Source organism: Octodon degus, unplaced genomic scaffold, assembly GCF_000260255.1.
Source record: "Octodon degus isolate 3935 unplaced genomic scaffold, OctDeg1.0 scaffold00059, whole genome shotgun sequence".
Classification (NCBI taxonomy): domain Eukaryota; kingdom Metazoa; phylum Chordata; class Mammalia; order Rodentia; family Octodontidae; genus Octodon; species Octodon degus.
The window spans coordinates 7,866,360-7,879,227 of record NW_004524635.1 but is presented as its reverse complement, the minus strand read 5'-3'; the positions used below and the strand labels follow the sequence as shown (position 1 = coordinate 7,879,227).

Here is a 12,868-nt window from a genome sequence, read left to right as displayed (position 1 = left end):
TCTGTGGTGTAGATTCTGCATCCTAGCCACATCAAACCTCCAACTCCTCGCTAGTTCTGTAGTTTCCTCTGGTCACAGGACCACAGAGGCATCAAGCAACCAATCAACCTGACTGAGGCTGAGCCCAATGACTCAAAGACCCAGGAGTTTTAGAAAGAACTAACAGCTACGCCAGCAACACCATCCTCACCAAGAGTTCACAGATATTGTAATCTGCAGAAACAGTGCAAGGGATAGGGGTAGAATAAGAATGACTCCTTCGCAATAAGATAGCGTTGAAGTTATCTAGTACAACATCTGTGTTGTAGTCAGGGTTCACAAGAGGAACAATTTCACATAGGACACAAAATTTCCAGGATTTTTTTATTTTATTTTTTTATGAATGATAGCTTTATTTTAGCATTTACAACTTCTTACAACTGAAACTCTGGGAATTCAAAATTAATGTCCTTGCCCATGAGCTTCTTATAGACACCAGAGAATGTCTTGATCTTGTGCTCCGCATTGTTCTGCTGGGCCTTGTCCAGGTGCACCTTGATGAGCCCGCTGCCGTCCAGCTTCACGTGAATCCTCTTGCCCACGATCTTGCTGGGGAACACCAGGTCTTCCAGGATGGTGTGATGCAGTCAGCATGCGGCTTCAGGGATTCTTTTGCTTATTTTTCCTGTAGCTTTTTTGAGTTGGCTTGGGCAGAATTCTCCTCTGTGCGATGAAGACCACACGCTTCCCAGTGAATTTCTTCTCCAGCTCTTGTACTATCCAGACCTGGATTTTCTGGAAAGACTTCAGCTGAGGAACTGGGACTAAGTTGGACCACCACCAACTTCAATTTCATTGGCCTCAGTGACGTTGAGGTCGCACAGCTGAGCCTTGAGGTCCGGGTTCATCTCCAACTCCAGTAAGGCCTGCTAGATCCCAAACTCTAACTCATCTAGCTTCTTGCCCTTGGGCTTCACGATCTTGGTGCTCGAGCTGAACGTGGTGAGAGACTTGCAGATCGCTGGCTTAGGAAGAGCTCTGGGATTATTGATAGCAGTCACCCAAAGAGTTTAATATGAAAGAGTGTAGGAAATCTGTCCACACACTGAAGACCTAAAGAATCCAGCTGAGAACATAGATCCAGAGCAATTTCTTGCATGGGTCCAGCTGAAAACCTAAAGCCCATAACAATGTCCCCCATGAGTCCAGCTGAAGTCCTAAGTCCACAACAATGTCTCATGCAACTCTCTTTCATGGATCTGCAGGGGGAAGGCCCCAAAATCAGTGGTGGAAACTAGAAAGTCTGTGCCAGTAGAATGAAGGATTTGTGCTAGCAGGCTGAGGGATTTGCACTGGCACCAGGAAAGTGACACTACAAGAAAGGACCAGAGCTCTCCTGAAAAGTACCACAACCATCATCTGCAACAGTGAGGTCCCAAGTTCAATGATGAGAACAGCTGTATCCATATCAGGAAAACCAGCATGAGAAGCTTCTCCAGGACATTGAACAATGCACCATCTTTCCCACTGGAGCTAGGAAACAATACTTAAAGTAAGGACCAGAGCTCCTCCAAAGTGAACCACATCCATTTCTCAGGAGAAAGGTCCAGAGTTCCTCCCAGAGTTCATCAGGAAAGGCAGCATGACCAGCTCCTCAGGAGAACCACCATTCCCTAACAGCAGCACTTCTTTTCCAGTTCTTTTTTATATCGTTGGCAGAAATCCTCAAGTGGGCTTCCATAACCAGTACCATGCTGATTCAGTTCAGTTGGGTATTACAGGTTGACTACCAGTTGAGTTGCCAAGCCACCAGAACCTGTCAGGGGCTAGAGTGTTGCTAGAGTACTTAATTGGATGCCATTTTGGGAAGAGATTGATTATGTTGAAGGAAGCCAGAAAACAGCTACACTACAGCTTTACTTCAGGACTTTCAATGTTACCTTACTACAGTGACTGGGTGAGACACAGCTATGGGAGACAAGTGTGAAGGGGTGTGAGCCAGACATATAACTCCTGAGAAGTTCAAGCTCAGGCCCAGAAGGACACAGGGCCACAGAGTCTACAGCAGGAGGCCAGGTCTGGAGAGTGTAGCTTTCAGAGATGGCTGGATCTGAAAGTGATGACACTGAGTCCAAGGTTATGCTTGAGCCCACCTCACTGTCCATATCCAGCAGAGAGATGTTGTCTCATGTTTTCTTATTTACCAATGCACCAAAAGTTTCAATAGAATGGTGCTATGGTTTGTGTCTAGGTGTCCCCCTAAAGCCTCATGCAGTCTTGGGGTGGCTTCTGGAGTTTGTGAGTGATTACTGTGGGTGTGGCTGCTGTACCTGCCTGGGGCAGGTAATTTGTATTACAATGTAAGGTGGGAAGAGAAGCTTGCTGCTTGAGCTTCTGCTACCCCTCCCTTGTGCTCTTGCTCTTTGCCACCACCATGAAAGTTTGCTTTCTGCCATGTGCCACTCTGCCTTGGAGCCAGCTGAGTATGGACTGAAACCTCCAGTAACTGTGAGCTAAATAAACCTTTCCTTCCTTCATTTTGAGTGTCGGGTATTTGTCCCAGCAACGAGAGAAGAGTAACTAAGACAAATGGGTACAACCAGAAAGGGTGAGCATTTAAGGACAAGAGAAAGAAAGGGCTTGAGCAACAAGGAAAACAGAACAACAGGAATAAGTACCTTTCAATGGTATTAACTCTCAATGTAAATGATCTCAATTCTCCAATGAAATGACTGAGGTTGACAGAATGCTCAAGAAACAAGCCAAACAGTTTTTTGTATAAAAGAAATACATTTAACCCAAACAGAAAGCCACAGACTAAAATCTAAGAATGAAAAAATAATGTTCTGTGCAAGCCCACCAAAAAGAGTAGGACTTGCTATCCTATTTTCAAACAAAGAGAATCTTAAGCCAACACTGATCAGAAGAGGTAAAGAATGTCACAATATATTGGTTATGAGAACAATAAAACAGCAAGAGGTAATAATTATAAATAATTGAATAACAGCCTACCCAACTAAATAAAAGAAAAGAAAACTACTGGACATGAATGATCAGGTAAACACAATACAGTTATTGTGAGTGAACTCAATACCCTACTCTCACAGACACATTAACTAGGCAAACAAATCAACAAATAAACACTAGAGCAGAACAAACCTTTGAACAAATGGACTTACTAGTTATTACAGAATATTCCACTCAGCAATACCAACAGAATACACACTCTTCTAAATAACACAAAAAACTACCAAATATAGCCCACATACTAGCCAATAAATATTCTTAGGTAAATACAAGAAAGAACCAAAATTATACCACATATATTATCAGAACATAGTACAATGAAACTACGGGTTCAATGAAAAAAGAAGTCACAGAAATTATGCAAAAATACAGAAATTAAACAAGGTACTCTGAGTAATCCATAGGTCACAGAAAAAAAATCAAAGAAATAAGACAATTTTAAACATTAAATAATAATACCAGTATAATGTACTAGATAAAAGTTCTGCAAGGGAATTATATAACTATGAAAATAAATAACCTAATAATGCTTTTCAAGGTCCTGGAAATATAAGAAGAATCCAAACCCACAGCTAGTACATAAAAGAAAATTATAAAAATTTGAGCAGAAATTAATAGAATGGAGAATTTAAAAAGTACAAAGAATCAATGAATTGAATAACCGTTTTTCAAAAGTATAAATAAAATAGATGAACCTTTAGCTAATCTAACAACAATGACAAAAAAGCAAAGACCCAAATCAATACAAATAGAAATGAAAAAGGTGAAATCACTGCGGACACTGCTGAAACCCAGAAGAGCAGCAACTACTTTGGAAACCTCCAAAAACTTGGAGAATTCAGAAGAGATGGATAGGTTCGTAAAAACATATAGCATATCAAAAATGAACCTGGGGCCAGGGATATAGCTCAGTGATGCAGGGTCTTCTTGGTAAGTGCAAGGTCCTTAGTTTAATTCCTAGTATATAAAAAAAAGTGAGCGTAGAAGATTTTTTTGGTGGAACTGGGGTTTTGAACTTAGGCCTTGCCAGGCAAGCGCTTATTCTACTGAGCCATTTCGCCAGCAGAGCTTAGAAGATTTAAGCAACCTGTGTAATCTAAAAACAGTCAAAGAAATTGAAGCAGTATGACAAATGGTGCTGCTATAAACATGGGTGCATATATATCACTGTGGTGTGATGTTTTTAGTTCTTCTAGAAAAGTATCCAAGAGGGGAATAGCTGGATTGAATGGGACCTAGTTTTTTCTTTTTCTTTTTTTAATGGAATCTGCACACTGATTTCTATAGTAATTATACCTGTTTACACTACCACCCACAGTGGAGAAGGGTTCCTTTTTTCCCCACAGCCCTTCCAGTCTTTGCTGTTGATTGATTTCTTGATGATAGCCATTCATTCTGGGGTGAGATGGAATCTTAGTGTTGTTTTAGTTTGAATTTCCAAAATAAGCAATGATGTTGAATGTTTTTTCCATATATTTATTTGCCATTTGTATTTCTTCATTGGCAAAGTGTATTTTCATCTCAGATGCCCATTTTTTTGATTGAGTCTTTGAATTTTGAGGGTTTGATATTTATAAGTTCTTTATATGTTCTAGATAGCAGTCCTTTGTCTGAGGATCAATCAACTAAAATCTGTTCCCAATTTGTGGGTTTTACTTTTATTCTGTTGGTGATTTCTTTCTTTCTTTCTTTCTTTCTTTCTTTCTTTCTTTCTTTCTTTCTTTCTTTCTTTCTTTCTTTCTTTCTCTCTTTGATGAAACTGGGGATTGAACTGATGCCCTTGCACTTGCCAGGAAAGCACTTATTCTACTGAACTATCTCCCCAGCCCCTTGGTGATTTCCTTTGAAGTGCAAAAACTTCAAAAAGATGAGATCCCAGTTTTTGATTATTTGAAATATTTCCCATGAGGTTTAGTTTTTGTTCATGAACTCTCTACCTACCCCTATGTCTTCAAGATTATTACTTATCCAGTAGATTTAGTGTTTCTGTTTTCATATATGAATCTTGATCCATTTTAGTGTATCGTGATAGATGAACCTAATTTTAGCTTTCAGCATGTGGAAAGCCAGTTTTTCTACTACTGTTTAGTAAAGAGGCTCTCTTTCTTCCAGTGAACATGTTGGGTCTCTTTGTCAAAGATAAGGTGGCTGAGGAATGGATAAAAAAAAGTGTAGTATTTTTAGACAGTGGCATATTGCTCAGCTATAAAAAAAGATAAACTCAAGGCTTTTATAGGTAAGTGGATGCAACTAGAGACCATACTCATAAGTGAAATCATATTGTCCTACTAGTATAAGAACTTGAAAGAGTAAATAAAATCTGAAAAGTACAATAGATACTGTGAAACAGAGAGAGAGAGAGAAAAAAAAAGCTACTCAAAGGGAAAGAACCGGTCCCACCCCCGGGGAACACTGAGAGGCAATTGAGACTGGGCATGGTGGCACATGCTTGTAATCCCAGCTCTTGGGAGACTATAAACAGGTGGATCACTGTAAGTCTCATCTAGTAATGAGGCCCTGAACACCCTGTAGACCCTCCCCTAAAATACAGGAAAAAAAAAGAGAATAGAAAGAAAGAACAACTGGGATAAGGAAAAAAAGAAAAGAAAAAGAAGAAGGAAGTGAAAAATAAGTATCTATGTATATACACAGGATACTTGGATAATTGTACTGCTAATTTCTGCTGGTATATTGAAAAGGGAAGTTAATATTTAATTTTTTCTTTGCTTTTTAATTTTTACAGCTTTTTTGACCAATTCTGTATGTTTATATCTTGTAATTTGAATAACTAATTTGAAGACAACAATATGCAACCTAGCAACCATTGTTGAAATACTATTATCTTTTTCAGTGAAATTTTGTATCATTTCTAATGTTTTTGTTTTTTGTTTTTACTGTTTTATTCTCTTTTACTAAGAAAAAGGAAAAAAGAAAGAAATTGAAGCATCAGTAAAACACCTACCTACTAAGAAAAGCCCAGGTCCTGATGGGTCTTCTGCTGATTTTTAAGGAACTCCAGGGAAAGTGTAATACTAACACTCTTTAAACTCTATGATGAAATTGAAGGGGAAGGGGGTACTCCCAAAGTCAACAATGAAAGTCATCATTAACTTAATTTCAAAATCAGATAAATATTCAAAGGGAATTTTATGTCAGTCTCTTTAATGAACATAAATATAAAAATTCTCAATGAGATACTAACAACAATAATGTAGCAAGTCATTAAAAAAAACCATAACCAAAAAGGCTTCATCCCAGGGATGCAATGATGGTTCAATAAATGCAGAAACAAAGGCAACAATCACATGATCATCTCAATAGACACAGAAAAAACTGTTTTTCCTTTTTTTTTTCTATTTATGTATTTGGTACAGGTTCTCACTATGCAGCTTGAACTCGTAGTGATCCTCCTGTTTTCAGCCTCCCCAGCACTGGGATTATAGGCATGTGCCACAACAACTGGACTCAATGGCCAGCTCAGCATGCCCTTGCGATGGGGCCAGCACAGCATGCAGGACCAAGGATTGAACACTGGCTCCTGAGCTTGCTAAAGCAAGCACTTAGTCCAGTGAGCTATCTAGCCAGCCCCCAGAAAAACCTTTGATAAACTTCAATATCCATTCAGGATTTTAAAAAGTATCAAAGAAAATAGGTGTAAAAAATTGTTATTGCAGTATGATAAAAGATATATATGACAAACCTACTGCCAAAATCATATTAAAGAGGGAAAAATGGAAAACTTCTCCTCTAAAAGTAGTTCTTAAAATATTAGCCCGAACCATCAGGAAAGAGGAAAAAAATAAAGAGAGAATATTAAAGTGGGGTTGGTGAAATGGCTCAGTGGTCTAAAGCACCTTTTTAGGCAAGTGCAGGGACCATGGTTCAATTCCCAGCACCACATGCTGTGCCAGCCCCAACCCTCAGGGTGGACTGAGCTGGTCACACACACACACACACACACACACACACACACACACGAGTATATTAGAAAAAGAAGTCAAGTTATCATAATGTGCAAATTACATTATCCTCTACATAGAATATTCCAAGAATTCCACCAAAAGATTTGCAGAATTAATTGTCAAGTGCAGCAGTATAGCAGGATGCATGATCAAAACAAAAATGAATAGCATTTCTGTACATCAACAATGAACTCACTGAGAAATTAGGCACACCATCCACAATAGCATCAAGAAAGTTAAATGCTTAACAATTAATATAACAAAGAAGTGGAAGAACTCTAAAATGAAAAAAGAGATCACTCTGAAAAAGGAAGTCAAAGAATACACAAGAATATGAAAAGATACCCCCTGCCTTTGAATAGACAAAACCAATATAGTCCAAAGTACCATACTTCCAAAACAGATATATAGATCTAGTGCAATGCCAATCAAAACACCAACAGCAATGCTGACAGATCTACAGAAAACTATCTTTAATTTCATAGGGAACCAGAAAAGATTCAGAATAATAAAAGCAACGTTTGGTAGCAAGAGCAAAGCAGGAGGCATCACAGTCCTAGCTTTAAAATTATATCACAATGCTACAGATATTTAAAAGAGAAAGAGCATGGTACTAGCACAAAAACAGACATATGGATCAATAGAACAGAATAGAAAGAGTAGAAATGAGCCCAGGTACACTCAGCTATTTGATCATTGACAAAGGGGTCAAAAATATACCCTGGAAGGAACCAGGGAGATAGTTCAGTGGCATAAACACCTGCACAGCAGGCATAAGGTACTGAGTTCAATCTCTGATACTCATCCCCCAAAAAATAAAACACTGGAGGAAAGATAGCCTTATTAATAAATGATCCTAGGAAAATTGGATATTCGTGTCCAGAAGATCAAGTTTATGTTCATATAGCTCACCAAGTACTAAACAAAAATCAAAATAGGCCAAAGATCTAATTGTTTTTTTAATTATATTAATTTTATTGAAAAACAAATAGCAATGATACAGTTTCAAAAATGATTAGTAGGACAGTTTCAATAATTAACATATTGAATATTGTTGTCTTCATATGGTTATTCATAGTACAAGATACAGACATAATATCCTGTCCAAACACTATTAGTACAAATCTTTCTTCTCATTGAGTTAAGGGAAAGTAGTTGTATATCTAGCCTAACCATTTTGTATATACAGATACAAAATGATCCTTTATTTGTATCCCCTTTTTTTGTTTAGTTTTGTCAGAGATGGGTATTCCATTGCCATTTAAATACTGTAGGTGCATGAATTCAGCAAAATAATCCAATATAGTCCAGTAATCCATAATAGCAGTAGGTTATCCGTAGGACTGGTAATGTTGTTGCCAGCTGTTGACTTGAGCCTTTTACAGCCCAGCATATTAATATGGCTTTACTTTTTATACCTCATTTTTATACTATTCTGCTGGATGGTTAAGACCAAGATAAAGAAAGACCTTTATAACAAGAAATGTAACTTTTGTTCAAAGATCTAAATGTTGCAGTAGAAACACTTTACAATATGCTAGAATATAAAATATATAAAGCTCTTGAAAGACATAGGTGTAGGCAAGGACTTTATGAACAGAACCCCGATGGCAAAATAAATAATACTGAGAACAAACACATGGGATTATAACAAATGAAAGCTTCTGTGTACAAAAAGAAAATGCCAACAGAGTGAAGAGACAGCCTACACAGTGAGAAAAGGTTTTGCCACCTGTTGATCAGACAAAAGCCTAAAATCTAGAATATATAAAGAATTAAAAACAATTAAGCCCTCATAATAAAGATGCAATCAAAAAAATGGACAACCAGAATGAATAGAAACATCTCAGATGAAGAGATACAAATGGCCAATTAATATATCAAAAAATGTTCAATATTGTTGGCCATTAGAGACACAGAAATTAAAACAATACTGAGATTCTGTCTTATTCCAGAAAGAATGACTGTCTTCATGCAAACGGATAATAACAAATGCCAGTGAGACTGTGAAGGAAAAGGGAACTGTGCACCTGGCTGGTGAGAATAGAAACAGCACAACCACTCTGGAGATCAGTGAGAAGATTCCTCAACACACTAAAATCAGAAATTCCATTCTAGTCATCTTTACAAAAGCGTTCCAGACATCACTTTATAGTGACACATATGTACCCATGTCTATAGTAGCACCGTTCATAATAGCTAACTCTTGAAAATGGCCCATGTGTTCAACAACACATGAGTGGATGATGAGAATATGGTATTTATGCACAAGGAAGTAGTACTCTGCCACATGGATGGATAAGCTTGAGTCATTTATAGGTGAATGGATGCACCTCGAGATCATGGCAGTTAGTGGAGGCAATCAGACAAGCAAGCTAAAATATGGCACAATTTGTCTCCTATGAGCAACTCATATTATAAAAAGCAAAATGAATGACAGATAATGGGAATCAGGGAGATCTTTTCCAAGTGGGAAGGCAATCAAGAGTGGGAGAGAGGGGGTAGAGGGAAGGGAAAGGGGATGGAAAAAGAATTATGAGCTGTTAATATATACACACCAGCTCACTATGATGGATGTCATCACTACATCATGCAAGCATGTACTTATAATAAACAAAAACTGAAAAAAAAAGAGTAAGGGATCAAAGCTTGGGGTCAGAATCAGGATGGTCAAAAGAAATGAAAAAGATTTGAAAGAGACAAAGAAAATTATTGCTACAAATGCTTCTAAAAAACTACAACTTTCAGGACCCAGTTGAAATTACGCAAGACTATCTATTTTGGCATTCCCATGGCTAACTTAGGCACATTTCTTTCGAGAAGTAGCACACCACAATTCCTCAAGAATGCTCTAAGTTCCTAAATTGGCTTAGTTTTGAGAACTTGTTTGGAGGTTCTAGCAGGGGAGCACAGCTTCTCGTATACTTGTGAGGACTGAGGAACGGTCCTCCTCTATCGGGGACGGTCGTCCTCTTCAACCAAGCCTGCAGCTTCAGGAGGGACGCACATGGAGTGTTGAGGGAGAAAGGGGGCACCCGCCTAACCAGTCAGATCAGCCCAGTCAATCCTGGTGATCAGTGAGGTGCTTTACAAAGCAAAGAGCAATACACTGATCCTAAGATAAAGGAAAAGGTTGAGAGAATTCAAAGAATTTTAAAATATTTATCTAAAAGGGGAGGAAAAACCCAACAGGGTTCATACCTGTAAAATGGACCAGTATCTTTCCGGGTACAGGCTATCTTTTCTTGGGGTTCCACTCCCTTAAAAGAAACATTAAGATTCCCATTTTCAAGAAAGAAGGCCTCCATCTATTTTGAGGGTTCATACTCTATTTCTTCATCTTTGCCTTTTAAATTCTACTAATGAATTCTTTTTTGCCTCTATTGACCTGTCTTGAAAAATTTTTCACTTTGACAGGAGTCAATGAGCCTGCAAACTTATTTTGCAGGTAGCGTGGGGTTAGGTTCCTTATCTCTGCTTTGGGAATCTCCTCAGGCTTTGTCCACTGGGAAGTTTGTTACGGCACACAGGCCAAAGCACTCACAAGCTCTCTGCACAGGCTGACACTGACAAGAACAATACTGGTACAACCATGAGTACTGATAAAATGTTCAGATTTCCTGTAGTGACTTGTTACTAGCCATTGCCTGTGCTTTTACCACTGCTACATATTTTTTTTTTTGGGGGGAACAGTGGGCTTTATTGATGGTGTGCAATGGTAGTGAGCCAGGGCTGCTGAGGCCCCTCCTCTTCTAGGGGGCCTGGGATGAAAGCTGTGATGGGGAGATTCTCAGTGTTGGGGCTGAGTAGGGCAGTGACTTCTACAGTGTGACTTCTCCCTCTGGTCTCACTGGGCTGTGTGTGTGTGTGGGGGTACTTACTCCTTGGAGGCCATGTGGACCATGAGGTCCACCACATTGTTGCTATAGTCGAACTCATTGTTACATCAGGAAATGAGCTTCACAAAGTGGTCATTCAGGGACCCAGCATCAAAGGTGGAAGAGTGGGTGTCACTGTTGAAGTCGCAAGACACAACCTGGTTCTTGGTGTAGCCCAGGATGCCTTTGAGGAGACCATCTAAGGCCTGCTTCATCACCTCTTTGATGTTGTATTTAGCTACTTACTCCAGGCAGCAGGTCAGATCCACCACTGACTTGTTGGGAGCGGGCACATGGAAGGCCATGCCTGTGAGCTTCCCCTTCAGCTCTGGGATGACCTTGCCCACAGCCTTGGCAGTGCCAGTGGATGCAGGGATGATGTTCTGGGCAGCCCCGTGCCCACCACACCACAGATTCCCAGAGGGGCTATCCACAGTCTTCTGGGTGGCAGTGATGGTGTGCACTGTGGTCATGAGTCTCTCCATGATGACAAAGTTGTTATGGATGACCTTGGTCAGTGGGGCTGAGCAGTTAGTGGTACAGCAAGTTCTGCTGACAATCTTGAAGGAGTTGTCATACTTCTCATGATTAACACCCATCACAAACATGGGGGCATCAGTGGAAAGGGAGGAGATGATGACCTGTTTGGCACCACCCTTCAGGTGCGCCCTAGCCTTCTCCATGGTGGTGAAGACGCCAGTGGACTCCACCATGTACTCAGCACCAGAATCACCCCACTTGATGTTGGTGGGATCTCGCTCTTGGAAGATGATGGTGGCTTTTCTGTTGATGATGAGCTTACTGTTCTCAGCCTTGACAGTGCCATGGAACTTGTCATGGGTGGAATTGTACTGGAATATGGAGACCATGTAGTTGAGGTCAATGAAGGGGTCATTAATGGCCACAACATCCATCTTGCCAGAGTTAGAAGCAGCCCTGCTGACCAGGCATCCAATACGGTCAAATGTGTGCACTCCAACCTTCACCATCTTGTCTGGATCGCTGCTGGCTGCATGGGAAGAATGGCTATCAGTGGATGTGCAGGAGCAGAGAGCCACTGCTACATATTTTTAATTTTACCTCTGCTTTGTAAATAGAAGGAAGTTTTCCTTAGTTTCTTTCCTGTTTAGCACATCCTGCATATACTGAGATGCACAGTGTTTGATATACATATACTAATTGATTGGGACATGCAACTCTGGCTGATTTTGTAGGCTGTCAGGGTAGTGAAAAGTCAGCTTGGGGGTTCCCTGCAGACTGTTGCTTTTTTTTTTTTTTTAATGTATCAGGTATTTAATTAGGTTCTTAGTAAGAAATTTAGAACACTAATTTATGAGGATAAATTCCATTTGTCAGAGCAAAAATGGATCGCAGGTAGCCCCAGAGCTGAGGAACACCTTTGATTTTGCCAAAATCTGTGAGTCCACCGCTTTCTGATCCACCTTGCGCTGCTCTGAAATCTGGTATCTCTCTTTCTCGGTGTCGAAGATCTCGCCTTCCTGGTGTCTGGGCTTCTGCAGCTGCTTCTTCCTGAAGTAAGCATCAGTGAGGTGTTTGGGGTTTTTCACTTTGCTGATGTCAATTTTTGTAGAGGTGGCAATGACAAATTTCTGGTGTGTTCTTTGTAGAGGAACACGATTAAGGCTCAAAGGCCCAGTCACAAGTAGCAAGCCACTGCCTAACTGCTTCAGGAAGACCACTCTCTTGCCTCTGTGATGCCTGGTGAGGATGATCAAGATGGTGCCAGGAGTGATGGTAGCCCGAAGTTTCCGCACATGCTGACTGAAGGGTTTCTTGCTGTGGCTCAAGAGCTTTCGGGGCACATATTCAGTAGGGTAGTACCTAGGCATTTTTCGAAGCTTAACCACCCAGCTACCTCCATTCTTGTCCCCACTGACCAGTTTTGTGATGGTAGCAAGAACTTTCTCCTTCTTTTTCTTCTCCACCTTTGATTTAGCAGCTGTGTGCTTTCTCTTGTACAAAGCCTTTCTGGAATACATGGCAGATCGGGAGTATCTACCA

General features: G+C 40.0%; 1 protein-coding gene and 1 pseudogene across 1 annotated transcript; both read right to left on the bottom strand.

Annotated features, from left to right (window-relative positions):
* Positions 1-413: 413 nt before the first annotated feature.
* Positions 414-1,040, bottom strand: LOC101582713 (annotated as a pseudogene).
* A 10,048-nt stretch (positions 1,041-11,088) lies between these two features.
* Positions 11,089-11,835, bottom strand: LOC101562068 (glyceraldehyde-3-phosphate dehydrogenase-like). The gene has a single exon (XM_023718526.1). It carries the CDS (start codon positions 11,833-11,835, stop codon positions 11,089-11,091), a length of 747 nt encoding a protein of 248 aa, XP_023574294.1.
* Positions 11,836-12,868: the final 1,033 nt, after the last annotated feature.